At 37.4% G+C, this 22,319-nt stretch overlaps 2 protein-coding genes across 6 annotated transcripts in view; one reads left to right on the forward strand and one right to left on the reverse strand.

The window, feature by feature from the left end:
* cmss1 (cms1 ribosomal small subunit homolog) overlaps positions 1 to 21,574 on the reverse strand; it is a 35,283-nt gene extending 13,709 nt beyond the window's left edge. The window contains exons 1-4 of one of the 5 annotated variants that reach the window (XM_055031457.1): positions 21,486 to 21,574; positions 21,166 to 21,255; positions 20,975 to 21,076; positions 521 to 723 (exon numbers count right to left, since the gene is read on the reverse strand). Coding sequence is in view for 1 of the 5 variants with exons in the window: in XM_055031456.1 (XP_054887431.1) it covers positions 16,726 to 16,765 (40 nt within the window). In the remaining 4 variants the exon portion in view is untranslated. Of the gene's footprint in view, positions 1 to 520; positions 724 to 16,725; positions 16,825 to 20,974; positions 21,077 to 21,165; positions 21,279 to 21,485 lie in introns of those variants that run through there. The other 4 variants (XM_055031461.1, XM_055031458.1, XM_055031460.1 and 1 more) reach the window with 4 other exon arrangements.
* Positions 8,683 to 14,196, forward strand: LOC129360933 (filamin A-interacting protein 1-like). Its single transcript, XM_055031453.1, has 2 exons — positions 8,683 to 8,810; positions 11,209 to 14,196. The coding sequence occupies exon 2, from the start codon at positions 11,466 to 11,468 to the stop codon at positions 13,659 to 13,661; it is 2,196 nt and encodes a 731-aa protein (XP_054887428.1). The 5' UTR covers positions 8,683 to 8,810; positions 11,209 to 11,465; the 3' UTR covers positions 13,662 to 14,196.
* Positions 21,575 to 22,319: the final 745 nt, after the last annotated feature.

Raw genomic sequence — 22,319 nt, forward strand, 5'->3', positions numbered from 1 at the left:
AGAAGCGAGTGAAAGCACCTTGCTTTGATAGTCGTAGTGGCTTTCAGCTCAGTCTCATTGTTGAGTCTGATATATCTCCGATTCCTCTTTACAATACTTTATGGATTCTGTATGTGTTTTAGGTCCAGTTGGTTTGCTGTCCAATCTAAAACATTACGTGAGTAAAAGCCAAGTCCCACTGAAAAATAAAATTAGCATTTCCATAAAGCTTGTCGACAAAGGAAAGCATGAAGTGCTCAAATTTTCTGGTCGACAGCTGCATTGACTTTCGGCTTGCTAATCCCCACAGACAGCAGGAAATGACATGGCACCTCTAGCCATCGGTGACTGGAAACTTCACACAGGACCTAAAACAGTGAGGATTCTGAGGCCCCCACCATCCATCTACTTTCATCTAAGAGACGAATAACAATTCAGTCCTCCTCTTTAGTCCAGGTGAGAGACTAATGACATTGTTTGTTGTCTTGATATGTCTGAGTGTGGTGGCTCTTGAAGCTCTGACACCAGCTGTTGTCCTCACCTTCAACATCTTATCCAAGCTTTTGAATGGCCTTTACTTCCCAATCCTCTCAAGGCTGCACGTGTCTCACTCTTCCAGGCAGCTTCCTTTGAGTATATCTGACGTAGGAGCTAGTAGCACAAATCTTGCTTTTGGTTTGCAGAGTTTCTACATGACATATCCAGTCTCACCTTGATTGAAGAAACTCAGGGCTGCTCCTTGGGCTAGGTAAACACAAGTAAAGGTTACATACTTGAAGTGAACTCAAAAGTATGAACCATAATTCCGTTTCATTCTGAAAGTTTAACATGCAGCTTAAACATGCAACAGGCCACAAAATAAAATAAAACATGTAATAAAACCTTCATGAACAGCTAAGAAACAGCAGGCATTCTTAGCCAGGAGCTTAAACAAATGCAGTAAAGCTGAAGAGAAAAAAAAAGATGACCTCATCCTCTGCTAATATGAATCTGGATGCCTTCTTGGATGAACTCAGAAAGTTGGCTGCTAGACATTTGGTTTATCTGATGAAATTTGCTTCAAATACACACATGTCTCGCACACTCACACACACCCAGCAAATCTGGAATCACATATTTCATTTCTTTCAGACTAATAGTTGTCACTGCAAATGTGCAGAACGTAAATGAGCCTCACAAAAATGAATGCCAGGCACAGACAGGCTTATTCATTTCAGTAACACTCACTGTTATCTGTCTGACCACTAGTTAGTCCATAACTCATAGAGGTCACACAATAACCACTTACTGCATGGCTTTGTTCAACCTCACTGGTCACTGGGGCGCAACCTTCTTGTAGAGAAATGACGCCATCAATAGTTCCTTATTTTCCAGTTCTCCCAATTTGGCAACAGCAGCAAACATGTTCATTTCATTGAAGTGGATTCTAAAAATATTACATTTCAGTAATCTGCTACCTCTCCGTGCAGGTTTCTAAATACATTTTAAAAAATTGAAGCATGCAAGGCAACAGAGAGAAGTGTGAGGGTAGCTACTCGAGAGAAAACAAGTCTTGTTTTCTTTCTAAGTACTCTATAAAAACTTAGAAAGTAGGACAATTTACTCATTTTTCAGTTCATGTTAAATATTCTTGGAAAAAAAATAACATTCTGCAACTGCTGCCATCACAAAGTAATGTAATAATGTAATGAAATCTGTTCTCCTCACACCAAGCCAGAGATGAGGTAACCGCTGTTTTTGAAATCAGAGAAGACAGATTAAGTTTTCCTGGGGGCCTCACTGTGGACTCAGCAGAAAGGAGATGGTGCTCTGCCCTCCTGCAGAGAGACTCCCTCCTGGCTCAGCAAGACCACTTACAGGATGTTCACAATAAAGTGAATTGCTGAGGTACCCGCAGCCAGTCATATGAAACAAGGCACCATATGGAGTGAATGATCAAATCTAATGAGATGAATGTATTACAGTCTGACATAAGAGCATATAGTGTAGTTACATTACTGCACAAATTTGTTAGTTTGCTCTGCAGGTGTTTCACACAGTGAATCTCTCTTCACTATATAAAGATCTGTAAATTTTTTTGTTATTTCTTCAAAACAAATGAGAAAATATTTTAAATGCAAGTGGTTTAGAGGCAATGGAATAATGTCAGATTGGATAGAAACTGTTGAAAGTACACAGTAAGTGTTAGCATACATTATTATTACATTATCATGCCCAATTTCAGATTAGCCACTTTTTAAAGCTCTGACCTGCTGATAACTATATTAGTCAATTTTGTTTTCTCTTTAAGATTCGTAACTAACTGCAAAATATGAAAGTGAAAGTATCTTAGTAATAAATAACTTGCCTCACATATTACTTAAAATTAAAGCCACCCTAAATACTGAATCACCAAAGTCATTGCAACATATATTTTTCCAATATCACAATCTTTAAGGGTGTTTGGACTCAGTATTGAGTAACATCCGAGTCACTCATTTCCTGACATTATGCGGTCATACTGAAAATCTACAAATAGTACACTATCATCCAGCAGATTTTAAAATAAAATACAATTAAAAAAATCTTTTATACAAGACAGATTAGAAATCATTATTTTTTCCTTTCTGCACAAACATTAACCTCATCAAAAGATTTTTTTTTCAACAAGATCTCTTAAAAATAAATAAGTTGAGAAGGTAAAGCTCTGATTAATAGTGTCTGCTACATATACCTAGACAACTTTCTAAATACTATTCTTGAGAAGACACGTAAGGCACCACTATAGTGTGGAAGTCACTAGAGAAGATGATTTGCCTGATTTCACCAATCATGATCTCTGCAGAAACTGAATTCATTAAATCTTGTCCTATCAAGGTATGTTACTCTATAATCTTAGCACAAATGTTGCTGTTTGTTTTATTTTTATCTAAAGGTGAGTTTGTGCTGGTGGAGGCTAAGCCCAGTCAATATGGCAAGTAGTGGGGTTCATGAAAACTAATGGTGGAAAAGCTTGAGAAGCTTTGCAGATCACTATGAGGCCCAACTGGAGAAGAAGAGGAGCCGCACAGATTTCATCTGTGAGAGCAATGGCCTGACTACACTGCTGGAGCAGGACAGACAGATGTTTGTGCATGAAATGCTAAAAAAATTAAATATGTACCCAAGCAAAGACAATATTTATGTCATGTGCTTCCCACAGAATTAACAGACTTTAGTGAGCCACGGCTTGTAGAAAAATACATTCATTATTATCTGAATTATCTGAGGATTTTAGGAGTGGATGTAGGATTTAAACATTTGCACAATGAAACAAGCCAAAGCTAAGTTCAGTGATGTGCACGTCTATAGGATTAGATCCTTTTTATTCAGTAAAGATGGTCATGTCTGAGTGATAGAAGCTTTTAGCAGCAGCATCTTAGCAAGTCTGAGAATGTGACCTCAAGACAGAGCTTATAGTTACCCCACTCAGGCACAGTTCATTAAACCCTGGACTTGGTTACACACTGCGGTCAGTCTGGCAAAGCACTCCCTTGTAAACACACAAACATCCACTCATACAATTACATGCATAACCTAAATTGCCGCTCCCCTACGCTATTTAATAACACCACACAGTGCATACTTCGGCCTTATTCCAAACTGGAAAATGGATTGAGGGTTTTTTGGTGAGCAGAAACGATCTGCTATCTAAATACAGAGCATATTTAGAGGTAGCCGAAGTATACGTGCAGGTCCAACAAGATTCTGATTACTGGACCTCTTCAGCTAATTAAAAAATGGGCCAACGAAGGGGACGTTTGGTTGAAGGTTCTGGTTTGCTTCGGCCCATCTACTACCCGAGCCTCCTCTGTAATCTACGCATGGAGAGGCTGGACCCACGCTGGGCTTGAAGCCTTGGACGGAGACTTGTTGTCTGCAATCGTGTGCCAAACTGAAAAAATCTTTTCTGATCCACCGCAGCCACACATGCAATTAAGGGCTTGAAATAGCCATGCTTGTAGAGTGATTAAGTTCACCAGAATTTGGTCTTTTTAAATAGAACGTGGAAACCTAACATGCACAACTAAATGCTACAAGTGCTTCAGTTTGGCCCAATAAAGGGTAATGTATAAGACAACGAGTTTGTCTTTCCACAGTTTTTGTGAGATTTTATGTGACAGAAGGAAAACAAAAAGTTTTCAAAGTAGTTTTGCAAATACTAGTTTGAAAGGTATGTCAACACATTCAAGACAATATTTTACCCTTCTGCGGTATGTCTCTACCTGCTTTGCATATTCAAGATTTTACCTTTTCATTGCAGCAACCTTTTCAGTAACTATGGTCGTTTTCTCTCCTTTACGTTTCTACTGCAGGAACCAGGACCGAATCAGACAAAAGGAGAGTAGTAATCTTCCCCCGAAAATAGGTCCTGTTAAGGAGAGAAAACTTGTTGGATCAACCCTGAACTAAATATGGATCTTTGTAGTGGGAGGATACCAAATATTTATCACTGGCTGAAAATCCCCAGCATGTTATTTCAGTCATCTCCTCCTCAGCGTTTCTCCTCTGAAATTCTGCATTTGTATTTTGCAAAGTCCACATTTTAACCAAGCTCCCTATTCTGAAAATGAAAGTGTATCCAAGCCAAAGAAAGAAGTCTCACTCCTTTAAATCACTTTCAAGCATCTTACTCGTATCCTAAAATGACTACTTCTTCTGTTTTATTTCTCTACACCAGCAGCCTAGCCCAGTGCCATGTGCAGAACAGATGACCCGTTTCAGCTGCAAAATATACGCTCCATTCCCTTCACACACTGCAGACACTTTATTCAACAGTATCCCTTTTGCGTGTCAGAGGACGATTACATCCACGCATCACAATGCCAGTGCAGCGTTGTGGTTGCTCCAGCCTCATCTATCAGTCTTCTCTAAGCCAGTGTGTTGCTGAGCAATAACCACAAACACATATGCTCGACATGCAAAACACATCTCTGCCCTGATTCGTTCATAAGAGCTCTGAATCACCTCCTCCTCTGAGGCATTATCCAGCTCCCACAAAGCTCTTTTAAATCAAGTTTTTACCTCCCTCTTGATGTGGCTTGCTAATCAATGCATCCCCTTTGCTTGCTACAGACATACGACATTAAATGCATACATTCATAAAACATAAAAACAACCAAAACCCTTTGGTTCTTTAAGCAGCCAGGACTTAGGATAGAATCAAATTTACATTAACTTCCACAAAGCAAGTATGAAAAAAAGCAATTATTTCCAGTTAACTTAGTATTGGGTAATAAAATCAAAATAAACCAGAAAACCATTAACATGTGAATAGCTAGAAACTGGGGTCTTTGAAAAAAGGAAAACTTAGATGTGATCCAATGAAGTTGCAACAATTATTTGCAGCTCCCACAAAGCTAAAAAGCATCTTGGTTAAGTTTGGGTCCAGAGGACGACAGCCAGATGCTTAAACACAACAAAAGCATAACAGATGACTAAGAATATTCTTGTTTGGATAAACAGAGGAGATTAAACATTTACTGGTTCTCTCTCATTCTAAGGCAAACTTCGCTGTGCCTTCAGAGAGACAGCTGCTCTATGTATCACATAGACTAAAACTCACGTGCCAGGAATCATTCAACATTTTCTATAAGAGATTGGCAGAGGCTCAAATTGCAGCAGATCAAAACATTTTCTCAGGGTTTTCTAGCAAAAGACGCCTTAAATCTCAATGGGATTTTTCTGATAAAATAAACATTAAGTAAATAGAAACGAAATCATCATTCACTAGCAATACTAAACATAAGGCCGGTTCACTTATGGTATAAATCTTAAAAAGGTATTTTTGCCGTCTTCCACAAGGTGTTTTCTAGCAACCATGCATGGGTTCATAACCACAAAGAGGAAACTTTGTATTTGATTTCATAGTCAAAGATCTCGAGGTAGATTCAATAATCCCAACTTCTTAAGGAAATGTGTTCATGCAAAACTGAAGAGCACCATCCACACAGTGCATAGATACTTTTTATTGCAATATTATAGTATTAAATATCAATTACAGAAAGAACAGCTTGGAATGAAAAGTTGTAGAAGAACCATGCATTCAGGCTCTTTATGCCAGTAATATATTTGATGATGCTCCTTTAAGGCAGAAGAAAATGTTCCAGGAAGCTTTAAGAAGCTCAGGTAAAGGTTTTGAAAAAAAGTGTCAAGTCGTTTTGTTGTCGTTAAATACCTGGATACAAATAGTGAATAAAAAAATATTTGATTAGATCCTTCTTATTCTTTCTTACAACCAAATTGGGGAAAGGACAGTTTGACCTGAAAGCCTTTGATATGCACCATAATTAATTAACAGAAGCAAAAAAGACTATGGAGCTGAGCCGCTTCTTTTTGTTGCAGCCGTAGTACGTCATTTTTATGAAGCAACACAATAGTCACTGAACAACTGGCGAGACTGTGGGATCTCCAGAACAATAGAGGTTCTGATTTTAAAACATCAAGCATTAACCAGATTGCAATTTTAAACCATTAACCAGATAAAAGCAGGATCTTCAGTAGTACACAGCAGTCCTCCACTCAGAAATGGAATATTACAAATCGCTAATATTTGAGAGTATTTTTTTATTATCACTATTAAGACAGGTTTATACTTCTTTGTGATAAGGACAAGTGGTGCAAATGTTACATGAAAGTGCTCTATAAAGATCATGAGAAAGTGCAAAGAATGAGGTTTTCTCTTTCACTTTTCTTTACAAGAGATATCAATATTTCACCAAGTTCCTCAAGAACTTTTCTTTGTAGAGAAATTTCAAACATCAAGTAAATGTTTTAATTTACCCATTAGTCGGACAAAGGAGTGATCTTGTTTTATGTTCATTGGGTTAGTGTAGGAATAATTCTGTCTGAGCATGCAAACATGCAGTTGGATGTATCTGAAAGGGAGGAGGTCTATAAAAGCAGAGGAAGAGCAAATATATGCAGTCAAACCAGCTTACAAGCTGCCACAGTTGCCTTGAATTAATTAAAGGATTGAGGGGGAAACCAGCCATTCTAGGAATACTAATCGCACATCGGTCTGCTACATAACTAGTTAATTAGACACCAAGACAGAAGCTTCACAAATGAAAATCTTAAAAAACGCAAACGGTGAATAGCAACTAGGCAAGGGCTGGCTACCAGTAAATCAAGTTCTAATTACTGACAAAATTTTCCATTTTATCAGTAAAGTCCTTTAGAAAAGAAAGCATTTTCAGAATATTCTCTGGCTATATCAAGTGTAACAGAGTAAAATTGACAGCCAAAAAACAAGATGATAATGTAGAAAATTTTACTGCTTTTTCTCCACTCCTAATAAAAAATAACTTATTGCAGTCAAATCAGTACCATTTATATATTTATAATGCTATATTGTTACCAAAATTTAAGTTAATTTAATGATAGCTTTCAACTGATTAATGTGTAAAACACAATCTTTTTTTGTTCTGCCCTTTGTACATTGACAAGCAGCTAGTTGCAGGCAACCATCTGACACACTTGCTGTTTGTAGTTTACAAACAGCACTACATTAATCAACTCGATAAAGCTAATAAAAACCAGAATCTTTTTTTTGGCATCTCATTACAAGAATCTATAAAAAAAATACATAAGACTTGAAATTATTTTGAAAAAATTACTTTTTGAAACTTTGATACCAGTATTAAGCAGTTGCTTAGAAGAGTCATACTTTGTAAAGACAAATGAAAAGGGGATAAACCTCTGAAGAAAGCTTAAATTAATGTGTGTTATGTAAATCGACAATTGCAATATAACCGTGAGACAAACACTGGCCTCTAAGTGTTCGATAAACAAAAACAAAATATGGTTCCCAGAGACAGCTCACACAACTATGTGCCTTCAGAAGGAAATTGATCAGCCTTATGATGAAGTGTTTCTCCAACTAAATGTTCTGGACTCTCCTCAAACAAGCAGGATTATTACAAGTCAATTATAATTTTTTGAATTCTTGTTGGGACATAGAAGACTTTGAGGTTGTGGGAGTAACGAGAGCAAAATCACTCCTCTTTGCTCCACAGAAAACCCAAATTTGTCTTATACCACAAAGAAAATGTTTCATCCAACACACTGCAACAGCAAAAGAAAGGGAAAAAATATCAGAAGTTGGGATTAACAAACGAAGAAAATTCAAGACTTATAAGCAATGGCAAAAATGGGATAAAGACAAACACTGAGCTGAAGAACAGTTTGAAAAAGAGAAGACAGAGAACAAACATATGGATGTAATTGAGAGTCGATGAAGTGCTGATGTCATCTTCCAGTCAGGTTATCAGGCCCTAGGCAAAGCTGCTGAACACAGAAAACATGCCTTGCTTCTCCAAACATATGATAGTTCGGCACAAATACACAACATGATACAATCCACATGCTTCTACATGAGCGACAGTAGAGGTTGATTCTTAACACAGCATTCTTTAGGTGTTTTCCAGCTCAAATCTGTAAACAGAAGGCGTTATCCTCTCAAATGTTAACTGCGCTTAAAGATTTTTGTTGCATGTGTATACACACAAGCCCATTCTGTCCTTCCCATTAGCCTCTTTGGCATGACTGTACAATGACCTCATCTGCATCGGGCTGAAGTCCAGAGAAAACACACATGCTCTCTCACACACACACAGAGCTCTAGAGCTTGTGCAGTCCCATATAAGGACATGCTGATGATGTAATGGGCGCCACAGACTTATGCGAGTGAGAGTCAGTTTGCAGAGAACTTCTCATAATGTTTGGTTTTCCAGATGGAATGTCCACATCACCGGGAAAACAGCCTTTTCCAGGGATTTTAAAGATGGAAAAAGAACAACTTCTTTGTGCAGGTAAGAAACTAGATACATTAATGCAACAAAAAACATGCAAACTTTCCTTGGACTCAGTTGTTCCTTAAAAAACTGCTATATTTGTAAAATAGTTTAAGAATCTATATCGGCAAAGATTTGATAAGAACTCTTTTACAAAGCCAAGTTAATCAAAGCGTCTAACAGAATATGAATTTTCCTGTTGAATTTATGCCGTCACTGAACTAGATCTTCACACTTTAGGGGATCTAAATGTTCTGCTTGAGCATTTTTGCAGCCAACTAACATGCCAAATTAAACCTCAGAGAAACTTTAGTGAAGGTTCAGGTATGCAGCTAGCTAAAAAAACATTTGTGCCGTCCTTTCTGACTAGCTCTGCATTTCATTTAGCAGACACATTTCAACCTTGAGCTAAAAAGTCTGATATTTTCAGAACACATGGCTGACTGAGATTTTTCCAACATATAACCACAGCAGGGTCTTGTATTGTTTTTTGTTTTGTTTTGTTGCTTTTTAAATTTTTTTTTACAAAAACAAAATAAACATAGAACTAAATACCAGCACTTTGTGAAGCTTTAGAATGCAACACTGGCAGCAAATGGTCAAACACAATGAGTTTTAAAAAAGCAAAAAGCAAAGAAAATTGTTCTGTGTGTATTTATTTTTTCAAACTTTGTGGTTCTATTCCAAGTTCAATTCTGGTTTGCATCCAGGGAAATGTTGAGGACTGACATCTATTGATGAGAAGTAGCCAGTTTGTAATTACTTCAAGAACAACGGGGAATTCCTGCCTCTCCAAGCTGCAAGTTTGGTAACATTGGAGGTGCACAGAGGGAGGGCAACTGGCTGCACTGCTGCGGGTACTTGAGAAGAGAACTTCTTAATTAACTAGCACTCCCTACTAAGGGACCATCTGCCAGGCAAGTCAGAAGATCCTACAGATTACATGCTCACTAGAGAGAAATACCCCAAAATAAAGAAACATGCTGAGGTAACTGCATGTTGCATGTACTATACAAAAAACATCATGGATGATGATGTTCAGCATTTGTACTTTTTTTTTAATACAACAGCAAATTGTCACAGAAAGGTGGAATATATCTGGCCAAAAATGTAATTATGAACAAACTAGTAAAGGGTAAGAGTTATGAAAACATGAACAAATTAGCCTTACATAGGTATTAGATTTTCTCCGATATGATAGTGAATATGCCACAGACGGCATATACACAAAGCATTGTAAAACAAATGGATAATATTATCTAGCTGCTGCCAAAACAATTACAATATTAACATTTATTTGATATTTTTGAATTTTATTAATTAATTTTATTAAAATATATTTAAGCAAAATGAAAAACAGTTTTAAGGGCTTATTGCACAGAATGGAGCTTCTGTCATAAATATAAATAGTTAATACTAGCTGGTAGTTGGGCTATCTGTGATAGTAGCTGGTCACCTGTAACTGTAAAACAGTGTTAGTTCAGTAATAATAATGGATAGTTTTCATTTAGTTTCCACATTGTGCTTTTTGATGTTTTCCACATTTGGACATATGTCCAAACAGATAAATGTGTCTTTCTTGTAGCTTATACAATGGAAAAAAGTAGTGGTCTGTTGTCAGGCAGCTGACCAGCAATGCCCAGCAACACGTAGGAGAGCGAAAGTGCTGCAATGCTGTTTTAAAACTGTAGTTGGAAAGATCAACATGTTTGTTTTATCCATCACACGATTTCCAATGATAAACTGTATTAGCTAGCACCTGCTCTTTGTGGTACACCAGAGCAAGCTATGGCCCTTAAGAAACTGGTGCCCAGACATGAAACCTGCTTTTGTCAGGGTCTTTCAATCAAAACCATGTGAGCGCCATGTTTAAAAATTCAGATTCTGGTTTCCTTTTTAATCTAATGACAAAAAAGGAAGAAAAACGTAAAAACACCGCTTCAGCAGTAATTGTGTGAAATTTGCATTGGAATAACAAAAGCTGTCTCTAAACTCTCTCTGTGCTCATAACTGATTATTTCATAATCTCTTAATATAACAAAGTAGCGTTTATAAATCTTGCTCTAAAAACTGTTTCACTTCCATTTTCCAGTTGCTGCAATAAATGAGTATAGTTCAGCTGCTGTCATGCACAACAACCTTTCACAACACTACAAAAACAAGATATTTATACTGTGTTTTATATTCAACTCTATGTATTGGATTAAATTTAATACATAAATGCCACATTTTAACTCAATAGGTCATTTTTTGAAAAGAAAGTAATTGGATCATGCTTTGCATTTTTGTTAAAAAGTATTTGTGGTAAGACCATGATACAGTGGGATTTTTTACAGGAAGACCATTTCATATTGCCATACAGCTTACCTTGATACTGAGAAAAGCCTGCCTGAAATATTTATTTTTACCTCTACAGACTCAAGCTCCCACTGAAATGAGAAAAGACACTGCAAAATCAAGAGAAAAATTAACAAGAAAAGCAACTATAAAAGAGGAATTAACCAAGCCGAAGGATCTTACCACAATTAATTGACGTGGAAGAACAAAAGTGTACAATCAAGGATTTGACTATCCCCATCATTCATTATGAGAAGGGGTCCCATCCACTGATCAACCTAGTGTAAAGGAACAACTCACATTTCTGCAACTGCAGAACTGCTCAACCAAGTTTCCATGACGGCCCCGAGCCTGTTAACAGAGGTGGAGGTGCTGAGGAAGAGGGTGGTGGAAATGGAAGGGAAGGACGAGGAGCTGATACGGATGGCAGACCAGTGTCGAGACCTTGACCGCAGACTAACAAACGAGACCAGGCAATGCCGTAGCTTAAAGTTTGAGGTGGATAAGCTCAACGGCAGAATCTGTGAAATGGAGAGGATGGAGGAAGCTTTGGGCAAAAGCAAACAGGACTGTAGTATTCTGAAGAGCAACTTGGAGAAAGAAAGAGAGTACAGCAAGATGATGTCTGGGGAGCTTGATGCACTGAGAATTAGGGTGAGAGAGCTGGAGGCTGTTGAGGGTAGGCTAGAAACAAGTGAAATGATTGTTAGACAAGACCTGGGCAAGCTCCGAGCGCTGACTGCGGCTCTGGTGGAGGACAGAAAGAGTATGGCAGAGAAGCTCCAACAGGCAGAGGAAAAAGTGAGTAAGAAAGAGAGCAAGAAAAATGAGCAAGGTAATTTGACAACGATAACAGAGAGGCTGAGAGAGGACAGGCAGCTGGCACTAAGATCTAAGGCAGATTTAGAAGAGAAGATTAAGGACATTATAAAGGAAAAGGATGAGCTCAGAGACAGACTAAAAACAGAGGAGGAGAGGAACAGGGAGCTGCAGAGTAAAATAGCCACAATGAAAAAGAAGTTAAACCTCTTTGAGAACAGGAAGGAAAAAGCAGAGAAGTACACAAGCAACACCGCCCATTTGTGCCAAACAGAGGACAACAAAGTTAAAGAGTTGACTAAAGAGCTTGATGAGCTGCAGAAGAGACTCCAGAACAAGGAGGTATTAGAGACAGAACTGCTGAGAGTGGAAGAAGACTTAGAGGCCCTAGAAAGGAGGTTGAATGATGAAAGGAGAAGGTCACAAGTTTTAACAGAAGAGCTAGAGGAGGCAAAGAAGGAGCTTTCCAGCTACAAGCATGGTGAAAAAGAAGAGGTCAACAAGGAGCATCTTCTTCTTTGCCATCTTCAAAAAGAGCAAGTCAAATCCAGACTCCTAACCAGAGAAATAGACACCCTGAAGGAGAAACTCCAGCAGCTGATGGGGACGGAGGAGTCAATCTGCAAGGTTCAGATGGATCAGTCAACACTGCAGAAAAAACTGAGCCAGCAGGAAGCCAAGAACAAACAGCTGGCCCAGCAGATGGAGAAATTGACGAGAGAGCTGAACGGTTATAGACAAATGAAGAACTGGACGCCTGGAAAGAATAACCACTTCTCAGATCTTCATCAGACCACCAAAGAAGCGCAAACTGATTCAGAAGAAAGCCCTATTTCAACTCACAACATGCACATCGAGAGATTAAGCGAGGTAGACACCGACAAGCATCTAAACCCAAATGCTGAAGTAACAAATAGAGAAAGCACTCTTGTCAGCAGCATCAACAACTTCAACACTGCAAATAACAGCATGAACAGCCAGGCAGAAATGGATATGCAGCAAACAGTTAATGGAGAGGTGATGATGCTGACGCACACACAAGGACAGCCCTTACAAATTAAAGTCACACCACATCACATGATCAGCACTGCCACACTTGAGATTACCAGCCCTTCTGGAGACACCAGCACTGCCACTATCCCAACGAGTGGGGCCTCTCCAAAGCAGAGAATCACCATCATTCAGAGCTCGAGTTCACCTGTGGCTAATCCTAAGAGTCCATCTTCAAGTCCTGACCGAACCCTTTCCCCAGTCAATGGAACACCCATCTCTCGAGTGCTCAGTCCAAAATCATCCCGCTCTGCAACACCTGACAACAACTCACCCATTCAGATTGTCACGGTCAGGACATGTTCTCCTGAGCCAACAGAAGCTGCAAATCCAGCTGTCTTCTGCAAAACTCCTGAGAGGTCCAACAGCTGGCAGCGTCAAATGTCCAACAGCAGTGATACAAGTCCCAGTATCATTACAACCGAGGATAGCAAGATCCATATCCATCTGGGGAGCCCATACATCCACCCTCTCAATGGAATGGGCCAAAGCATCCCGCCACCTGTTGGGCCATACTACCTTCGTCATGAGCAAAGGACTCAAGTAATTGCCAATGGATGTCACGTGAAAGGTGTTGGCAAGATCACAAGCAGCATCACCATCTCCCCTGCTAATGCTCATGCCTCACACTCAAACATCACCGTTAGTGGTCTTTATGATTAGGAGCAAAGATTTAGTTTAATACCTAAATGACTATTTGCTTATTCTCATATAACCATCAGATTCTCCCAGCAGTGCCTTTGTTAAACTCACTTATTGCTTCTTATAACCTTTAAAATTATCTTAATTGCTACTTGTACAACTGTCACTAACTAAATATGTAATGCATTCATTGTAATTCTCTGCTTCATTAACTGTTATTTTCTGGCAAATTAAATGTTTTTTTCCCCCATTGCATTCACTTTGTGAGTACTTTTAGAGATAGTGGGATGCCCTTTAGTTTAATACAGAACAGTTACTGGGATAAAGGGTACCAGAAATTTGAAAGGTTTCAGTTTTTGAAACAATAATTTTTCATTGTAATGTACCAAATGTTTAAACAAAAAAACATTTAATTAAACATAAAGGAGCCCCACAGTGACCACAATTTTCTCCAGTTTTTTAAAGAACAGAGTAAGCATCTGCTTCACTTGTTGCTAATTAATACTGATCAACTGGTTGAAAGAAGCAAAAAAATATTTCTTTCTACACTTTTCTATTAAATAGTACAAAAGGCTGCCATATTGTGAGAATTTTATGTCTAATAAAGACAAAAACAAATTGAGAAAACCATGTAAGAATTTATTTATTGCTGAGACTTTTCTACCAAGATATTTTTTCAGAAATAATGTCCAAAGAACGTTTTCATTTTTGTATAAAAATACAACATATCTATGCGAATTTCCAATCCTGGTAGCAACTTAAGATTTAAATTCCAAAACTGTGATGTTAAAAAGAGAGATAATGTCAAAACATTTCAATAACATTTAATTTAATACAGAGTAGAAAATAATTTCTTTGACCAAAATATTAATACACAATGCTGAAATGGGCCAGAAATAGAGGATCTGATCTTAGCTTGAAATAATTATATATAAAAAAAAAAAAAGAAACGAGTTCAAACAAGATCTGTCCGTCTGGTATCTGTATTAATGTCATTTGATTCTTTCTACAACATTAAATCACAAATAAAGCAACACATAGAAACCTTTTCAAACAAGTGGAAAATAACTGTATAGTTACATACAAGGGGGTCAGTAGATGGGCGCTCAAAGTCCTGATTCATCAAAGGTATACTAAACAGATTTAATTTATTTGATCTATTTGCAAGGTAATGACTTTTGAAGAGGAATCTAGCAGCATTTCTGGAGATTATGGTAACAGATTTAGAAGAAGTTAACTATCCTGGTGTGTTGTGAGGGTAAATGAGGTATCTGACTGTTCAGGATATTGCCTGAAACGCTTCTGAAAATCTGTTATTTACCCACATGAAACAACATCAGACACATAGGATATTGCAAATCTTTGCTTCATTCATGAAACTTTAAGGTCGATTTTATGCCCTTATGAACAGGCTTCGGATCTCATTTTCTGCCTTGTCGGTTTGCTGTCAGACTTACAGCATTTTGTTTCAAAGAGCACTGTCGTATAAATACGGTTAAGAAAGGATGACAGTGAAGCTAAAGGGTCACAGAAAGCATACATCTTTGACATCTTCCCTCATCCATTTGATATCAAGGGCAGTGATGTATGTTTATACCAGGTCCAGTGGGAAAGACAGCTATTCCTTTGCTGAAGTGAAGCTATATTAAGCCCTTACATGAAAGTACGCTTTCAAAATGAAAAGCTGAACAAAGGCATGGCCATAATATTGTTAATGTCAGAAGCTACTATGCCTGGATATTTTTGTTTTTAAGGGCTGTGACAAATAAAAGAGAAAATGTGCTACAAATTATGTAATAGAGGTGGGTGGGTAAGCAAGTAATCCAACAAAAACTTTTAGAGTCGAGTATTTCTTTATCTGTTTTGCAATCACAACATCCTGATGTTCAAATCAAAGTGCAAATTAAATTATAAGAGGGAGGAAGTTCTAAGTTTTAATTAATTTACTGACATGAAAGACATGGGATTGACAGTATTTGACCTATCAATCACTGATCAGAACTGATTAAGTTCTGACAACTGGTCTGTGCATCTTTAAAAGGGAAGAAACAGCAACAGTGACTACAACATGCAGGTAGCCGGAACCCTGCCAATATTAGGAAATGTTACCATAAAGAAAAAAGAAAAACTCAACAAAAATCTGACAGTAATATTGTTTACGTAGAAAGCTACAGACATATTTACTGGCATAAATCATGGATTTAAGTGAAAATAAAAGCACTGAAATATTTCATCAAACGTCCATCATAAAAAAAATGGAAGCATGGCAGATATTTTGCTCTTCTCACTGGCTGTTTATGAGAACATACTGTTGTGTTAATATTGTTAAGATCTGACCATCTTAAAGACATGAGATTTATGATCATACCTCCTTGACTGGAGTAACTTTTTCCTGTCTGTTCTGCTATTTTTCAGCAAGTGTCTTGTTTTGGCGAGGATCGTGTGTGGCATAATGTATCGTATTAAACCACTCTGAATAAAAAAAAAACAAAACAAAACTCTTCTTTCATTCATTTCTCTTCTGGACTCATGTTTCTATATCCTCCTCCCATCACAGCGTCACCCAGCTGGACACAAGCGACATGGCTGCCATCTATTGGTATGCAGCGAGCTTCAGAGCAATGCAAGAAGTGGCCTGCAGGGAACTTCCTTTATTGATAAATGAAGTTTAACATATGAAGAGCAGAACCAGAGCACTAATAATCTGTGTGGGGGGAAAAAAACCCCAGTCGTTCATGAAAGCGGAGGAGATGAGAACCGACACTGGAGAAACTTTTGTAGTTTGTGTTAGCATCATCTCTGAAGACTTACACGTGTTTCGCACAACCTCTACTTCCAACCACTTGAACTACCAGCTTTCCTGAATAGTTTATTGTTGTAATTAGCAACATAAAACACTGTCCTCACTGTTTTCCACGTCTCGTCTAGTTACTTTATGTGCTGTTGCTAAAGCTACACTTAGCACTGATAGCTAAGGCTAGCCACTGTAACAGATTTCACGTGGCAGCATGAGCCAGCCGGGATATGCCACCAGTACTTAGACACATCATCCCGTACGAACGAAGAGAAAAGTTTATGTTATTACCGTCATGCTTCCACCAGTCGTCACCTAAATCGTCTCCCATATTCTCGTGCTCGTGATCCTGCCAATCCGAATAGACCGCTAAGAACGCATGTCAGTGAGATGTTCACGGCAGCTCGGTCAAAGCTGATGACGTGGAGTTTGAAGAAGAAAATCACATAGTAAAAACGACGTTTAGTCAATTATGTTATAGATTTAATGATATCGATTATAAAACCATCGAAAATGTAAAACAAATCACATTTGACGTTCGATAAAATAACTCTTTATGACACGAGCTTGAGAACAGTAAACGTTACATGCGTAAAATACTTCCTACGCAATAGAACAGTAATTTATGGTCGACTCAGAAGTCTAACAAAAAATAAATAAAAATAAATAATAAATAAATTAAATAAATAAATAAATAAATAAATTCTGAATCTTTTTATTTTTTGTCAAATTTCAAATACAAACCTCACTTGGGATTTTATGTAAAAACAAAATAGAGCATAATTGAGAAACAGACGTAGAATGGCACTTTAAAACAAAAATAAAATTAAATGAATGGTCACACTGTACACAAATTTCATTCAAAACGCTCATTCATAGACTGAACGTGACAGCAATTAGAATGAGAATAAAATTACATAAGGTTTCAGCTGAAAGCTCCTTTTCTTCTAACACAGACGTATGGGAGAAGAAAGAAGTATTTGTTTGTAAGACTGCCCTCCATTCTGCAGCTGTATAGAAAAGAGGAGGGACAGATCTCTCGGGTGTAATTGCATGTTTTTTTGTTTTTCTGTCGGAATAACGCATTTCTGAAAGAGGGCATGAGATGTTTGATTAAAGCTTTATTGTAAAAAAGGAAAAAAAGGCAACAGACTGATTACTGTGGAAATTAAAAAGAGCTCAAAATGCTTCTTCTGCTGTTGCCACCAAAATAGGAGGGGACAAAACAAAGGACGAGAGAAAGGAAGGATGCATTTTACACAATGTGCTATGGTCTGCAAACTTTCAGGAAGGACAATGGACTCTAAATGGCAGCTTTGTTTGCAATTAAGAATCATTCCTGTAAAACTCTGGGCTCTGCCTCATTTGTCATTTTCTCTTCCCATTGTTTGGCCATGTATTCTGAGGACAAAAAAGTGCTGCAATAAGCACAAGATTTTAACAGTCTTCAGATTTTAACAGTCTTCAGAACAACTTCAAATATAAAACTTGATTTTTATTTTTACCAACTGTGTACAAAAAAATAAAGTCCATATTAAAATAGCTAATGTGCCTAATATTCATAGTTATTTGGCAAATCCTGTCTTCGGTAATCTAGAACAATGCCTAACCACTTCTGGCCTCCTTCTGCTTTTGAATCCAACAACTCATGGTAATTTTTGGATCTATGAGTTAATAACTGCTGCTGTTGTGCTCCTATATAAAAAAATTTCTTCATTCCTTCATGAAAGATAAAGGAAATAAGTGTTTACCGTTCAAATAGATTTTGACATAAGATCAGATGAATTCGAGGCCCAAGTGCAGCAAATGTGGAAAAAGTCCCACACGAAATGGTGCTGACGATGTGAATATTAATATAATTGAAAAGCTGGACTTCAAGACACAACACTGGTCAAAGAAATACAAAAAAAGTGACTCCACCTTATTTTCTGTCACAGTTTGTCAGAACATTGTTATTTATCTTGAATAGTCCAACACTACAGGAATATTTTCACACATTTGTCTCAATTTGCATAATACTCTGTGTGCTACTGGTTTAAACTGATATAAGCTGCTATTTGTGCATATTAACAACTAATTGCTGCCACTTTGTCTTTGTTTAATGATGAAGTTAGGGATTTCCAATTTTCCAACCTGGAGTTTCTTCTGCGGGGGCGTTTCAATAATAAAAAAAAATAAATAAATAAATACAGTTTGTAAGTTCAAAGCTTTGACTCTCAGTAGAAAATCGAATGCCTTGTGAGACTTGGGGTTAACTACACTGCTAATGCCATAAAATGCAGTTGTTGCTTCACAACAACAGCATGGTTAAGAAATCTTAACCTGAAAAAAAAAGAAGGAACCAACACTGATGTAGGACATCTGTTCATTCGGGGCTGGAGACACAGGGGACAACAAATCTCCAATCCGATCAAAGTAAATTGCTTGTCTTTCACTCAAAAAAAAATAACTGAGATGAATCACAAAGCCTTTGCCAGCATTCTCTATGTTAACTGAAGTCAAAATGATATACTAATGTTCACAAGCACAGATTTTTAATTTTTAATTTTTTTTGATTTGATAAGAATTTGAAGGATAGGAAAAACTTTTTCCTGTTAAGTCCACGCTTGTACATTTATGTTTGGAGAGATGTTAATGTAAAAAAAAAAAACAAGCAAGAATCGATCTATTGAATGAAATTTTGACAAAATTGACAAGAAAACTCATTCAAGCTGTATGTGAGTCTTAATCTGAACTATCTAATGACGCAAAACTGAGAAAAAAAAGATCAATGTGCTACAAATACCCCAACACAGTGGAGAAAAGTTGAATAAGAGAAGAAACACGGTACAACATAAGCATTACTGTAATTAAAACCAGGCAGCTGCCTTGTCAAGCATCTGTGATTGCGCTCTGTGGAGCGCTGGTGTTAATGTGTTTATTTTCTTGTAAGCAGCTGTTCCTCCACTTTCTCATTTTAATGATCACAAGAAGATGTGTTATTTTTGGTTCCTTTCTTCGTCTATTTCACAAAGAGATTTTCATCTGCTGGGATGGAGGAAAAATAGAGGGGACAGAGCAAGAGAGAGCAGACATCAACTAATTATGTCTTTAAAAAAAGTTCAGAGCTAATTGCAATATATCCACAACCGTAGCTCTTGTCTGTCTGTTCTCAGGTGGTCTCACTTCCAAAAATAAACCCATTCTTCTTCAACAAAGGCGAGTACTTTGAGTTTGATGTGCTCTGAGTTCTATTTCTTTCACTGAAAAAGTGTGAATTTTTTTTTCTTTTTAACCACTGCTGTCTAAAGAATTCGAGGAGGATACATATTAAAATGACGAGGAGTACCCTTTTCAAGACAGAAAAAGATGAGAAGAATGAATATAATTAATAATGTGCAGTACATGTCAGCACAGAAGCATTTGAACAAAAGGGTCAGCCATACTTGGAATAAAAAAAAGGATGGTGCCAAGAACAAATAAACAGCAAGTGACCTTGAGCTTTCCAAAACTTCAGCAGACGTAACCCACACAGGTCTCCAAGTTACAACTGTATTCATGAGCATCTGTTTGGGCCTGACTCGTATGGAAATGTTCTGCATTCTAAACAATCGGCAAATATTAATTTATTGCTGATGCTCTTGGTTGTGTTTGTGTGTGTGTTTATATCTTGATGGGGTCATGACAGGACAGCAACTTATGAGGACATTCTGAAATTGTGGAAATGGAAGCTACAGTCCCCATTTCAAAGACAAACCTGATGACTAAACAAAACCAGCACAGCTCAGAAAGGATCCGGTTACATCAGCACGTGTGATTGTCAGGTGAGTTTCCGTGTTGACTTCAAACTACAGATTGTCAATGCCACTGAATGATTAAAATCAAGAGTAATATTATTAATGCCATTTATTCACATTATACATAGCCACGATGCCGCGGTATAGAATTCCGTCAACTAAATGAAACCTTGATATATAGATATTTCAACAAGGAAAAGGGGAAAATAATGCAGAAAACAGCTGAAGAACAACTCAAAACCACTTTTTTTTTCTCGCTGTCTGTGACAGCTGCTACATCCATAGCAACTGACAACAGTCCGCTGTGTGTCAGGATTCAACATCAAAATCATTTCCCAAACACACACAAACAGAAGTTTCAATCTGTTACAATTTCACGTTTTTAGGCCTGATGTTTATTTTACAATTATTAATAAGGGATAGCTGCTGAAGACTAGTTACCTCTGCTTTTTTTTTTTTTCTCAGCAATGCATATCTCTAGTTAAGAGTTTGAGTCAGGAGTCACATAACGTTTGCATGTATATGTTTGTTAGAAGATGCATTTACACAACTAAAACCTGCAGTTTTTCTGTACAGCAGGACAATAACGTAACAAATATAAACATTTATGAAAGTGAAGTCAATGTATAATGCCATTCTATGAACATAGGAGAGAACTGTCAAGGATTCATCATGTACAAATGCGTCAACAGTCACAGATGGGATAACCAAGTGAATACCCTCCTGTAAATGTGTCAGGGGGTTAGAGGTGGGACAGAAGGTACCTCAGTGCAGACATCGCTATCACAAAGGTTCCAGTTACTGTCAGCCTCACCAACTGTCACAGCACCTGATAGATGCTTTAAGGGCACACACTCCGAAATGCACTGAGGAGCAAACAACAGCAGAGAGGTTACAGAACGACATGTTTCTCTACTGAAACCTCAGACGTGCTTCCAAGAATCTACGAGGTTACCTTGAACTGAGGGTTGTACTTCTTGAACTCGTGAGGTAGAGGGTTGTGAATCATACATGGTCTACTATACAAATCTGGTAACATTGCTCCCTAAAACCAGAGGTGGTTGAAATGTTGTAGAAGAGCACATAAATAAAAGAAAATAAAAAAATTACCCCCCCTTTTTTTTTTTAGCAATTTTTTTTAAAAGAAAAAGAAATAACATTTAAAACAACATTTAAAACAAAGACAAACACATCAACAGCTATTTACATTACATTACAGTTTGAATACATAGACAGATGATAGAAAACTCTCAACAAACAAAAGAAGTTGTTTACATTACTGTAATGTAAAGAGGAGGAATTGATGCAAAATCAAATGAAAAAAAGATGTCCTCCCTTATTTTTCTTGTTTTTTTCTAGCATTTTTAAAATAAAAAGACATAATAAAACTGGAACATTGACATGGAATTGCAACATTTAAAATGGAAACAAACACATCAGCAGCTATTGACATCACAGTAAAGTTTGAATACATAGAATGATGATGTAAGTCTTCCATCATTTAAACAGAAACAAACACAATAAACTATTTACATTACTTTAAAGAGGTGGAATAGATCCAAAATCAAATAAAACACTTTCCCTCTTTATTTTGCCTTTTTTAATAAGCAATTCTTTTAATAATAAAAAGACATAGTAGAAATGCAACTTACCTGCAACATTTAAAAGATGATCACATCAACATCACTTTACATTACATTACTAGTTTGAATACATACAATGATGATGTAAAACATTCAACATTTAAAACAGAAACAAACACAAGGAGATATTTATATTACAGTAAAGAGGCTGATTCCTAAGTCAAATAAAAAAAACCCTGTTTTTTCCTTTTATGTTTTTATTCTTTGCTTTTAAACATTTTTTTTTATATAAAAACAAAACAAAATTACACTGTATGGCATGTTCCAGGCCACTTCATGTATCTGAAGGGAGTATCTGAAGGGAGTGAATGTGTCTATAGTCACTTTTGCACTGCACAGCCAGACCCGGTCTGACCCGGGCCAGTCTGGCTTAAAAGCAGGGCTGATTGTTTTTGCATTAGCACTTCCAGCCTCCTCCCACCCAGCTTGATGGAACCACAAGAGCTGCGGTTCCAACCGGGCTGCT

This window comes from Poeciliopsis prolifica, unplaced genomic scaffold, assembly GCF_027474105.1.
Source record: "Poeciliopsis prolifica strain line A6 unplaced genomic scaffold, Auburn_PproV2 SCAFFOLD007, whole genome shotgun sequence".
In the NCBI taxonomy this organism is placed as follows: domain Eukaryota; kingdom Metazoa; phylum Chordata; class Actinopteri; order Cyprinodontiformes; family Poeciliidae; genus Poeciliopsis; species Poeciliopsis prolifica.

What these genes read in the sequence shown, in the direction of transcription:
- LOC129360933 (XM_055031453.1), top strand. Translation starts at nt 11,466, where the DNA reads ATGACGGCCCCGAGCCTGTTAACAGAGGTGGAGGTGCTGAGGAAGAGG.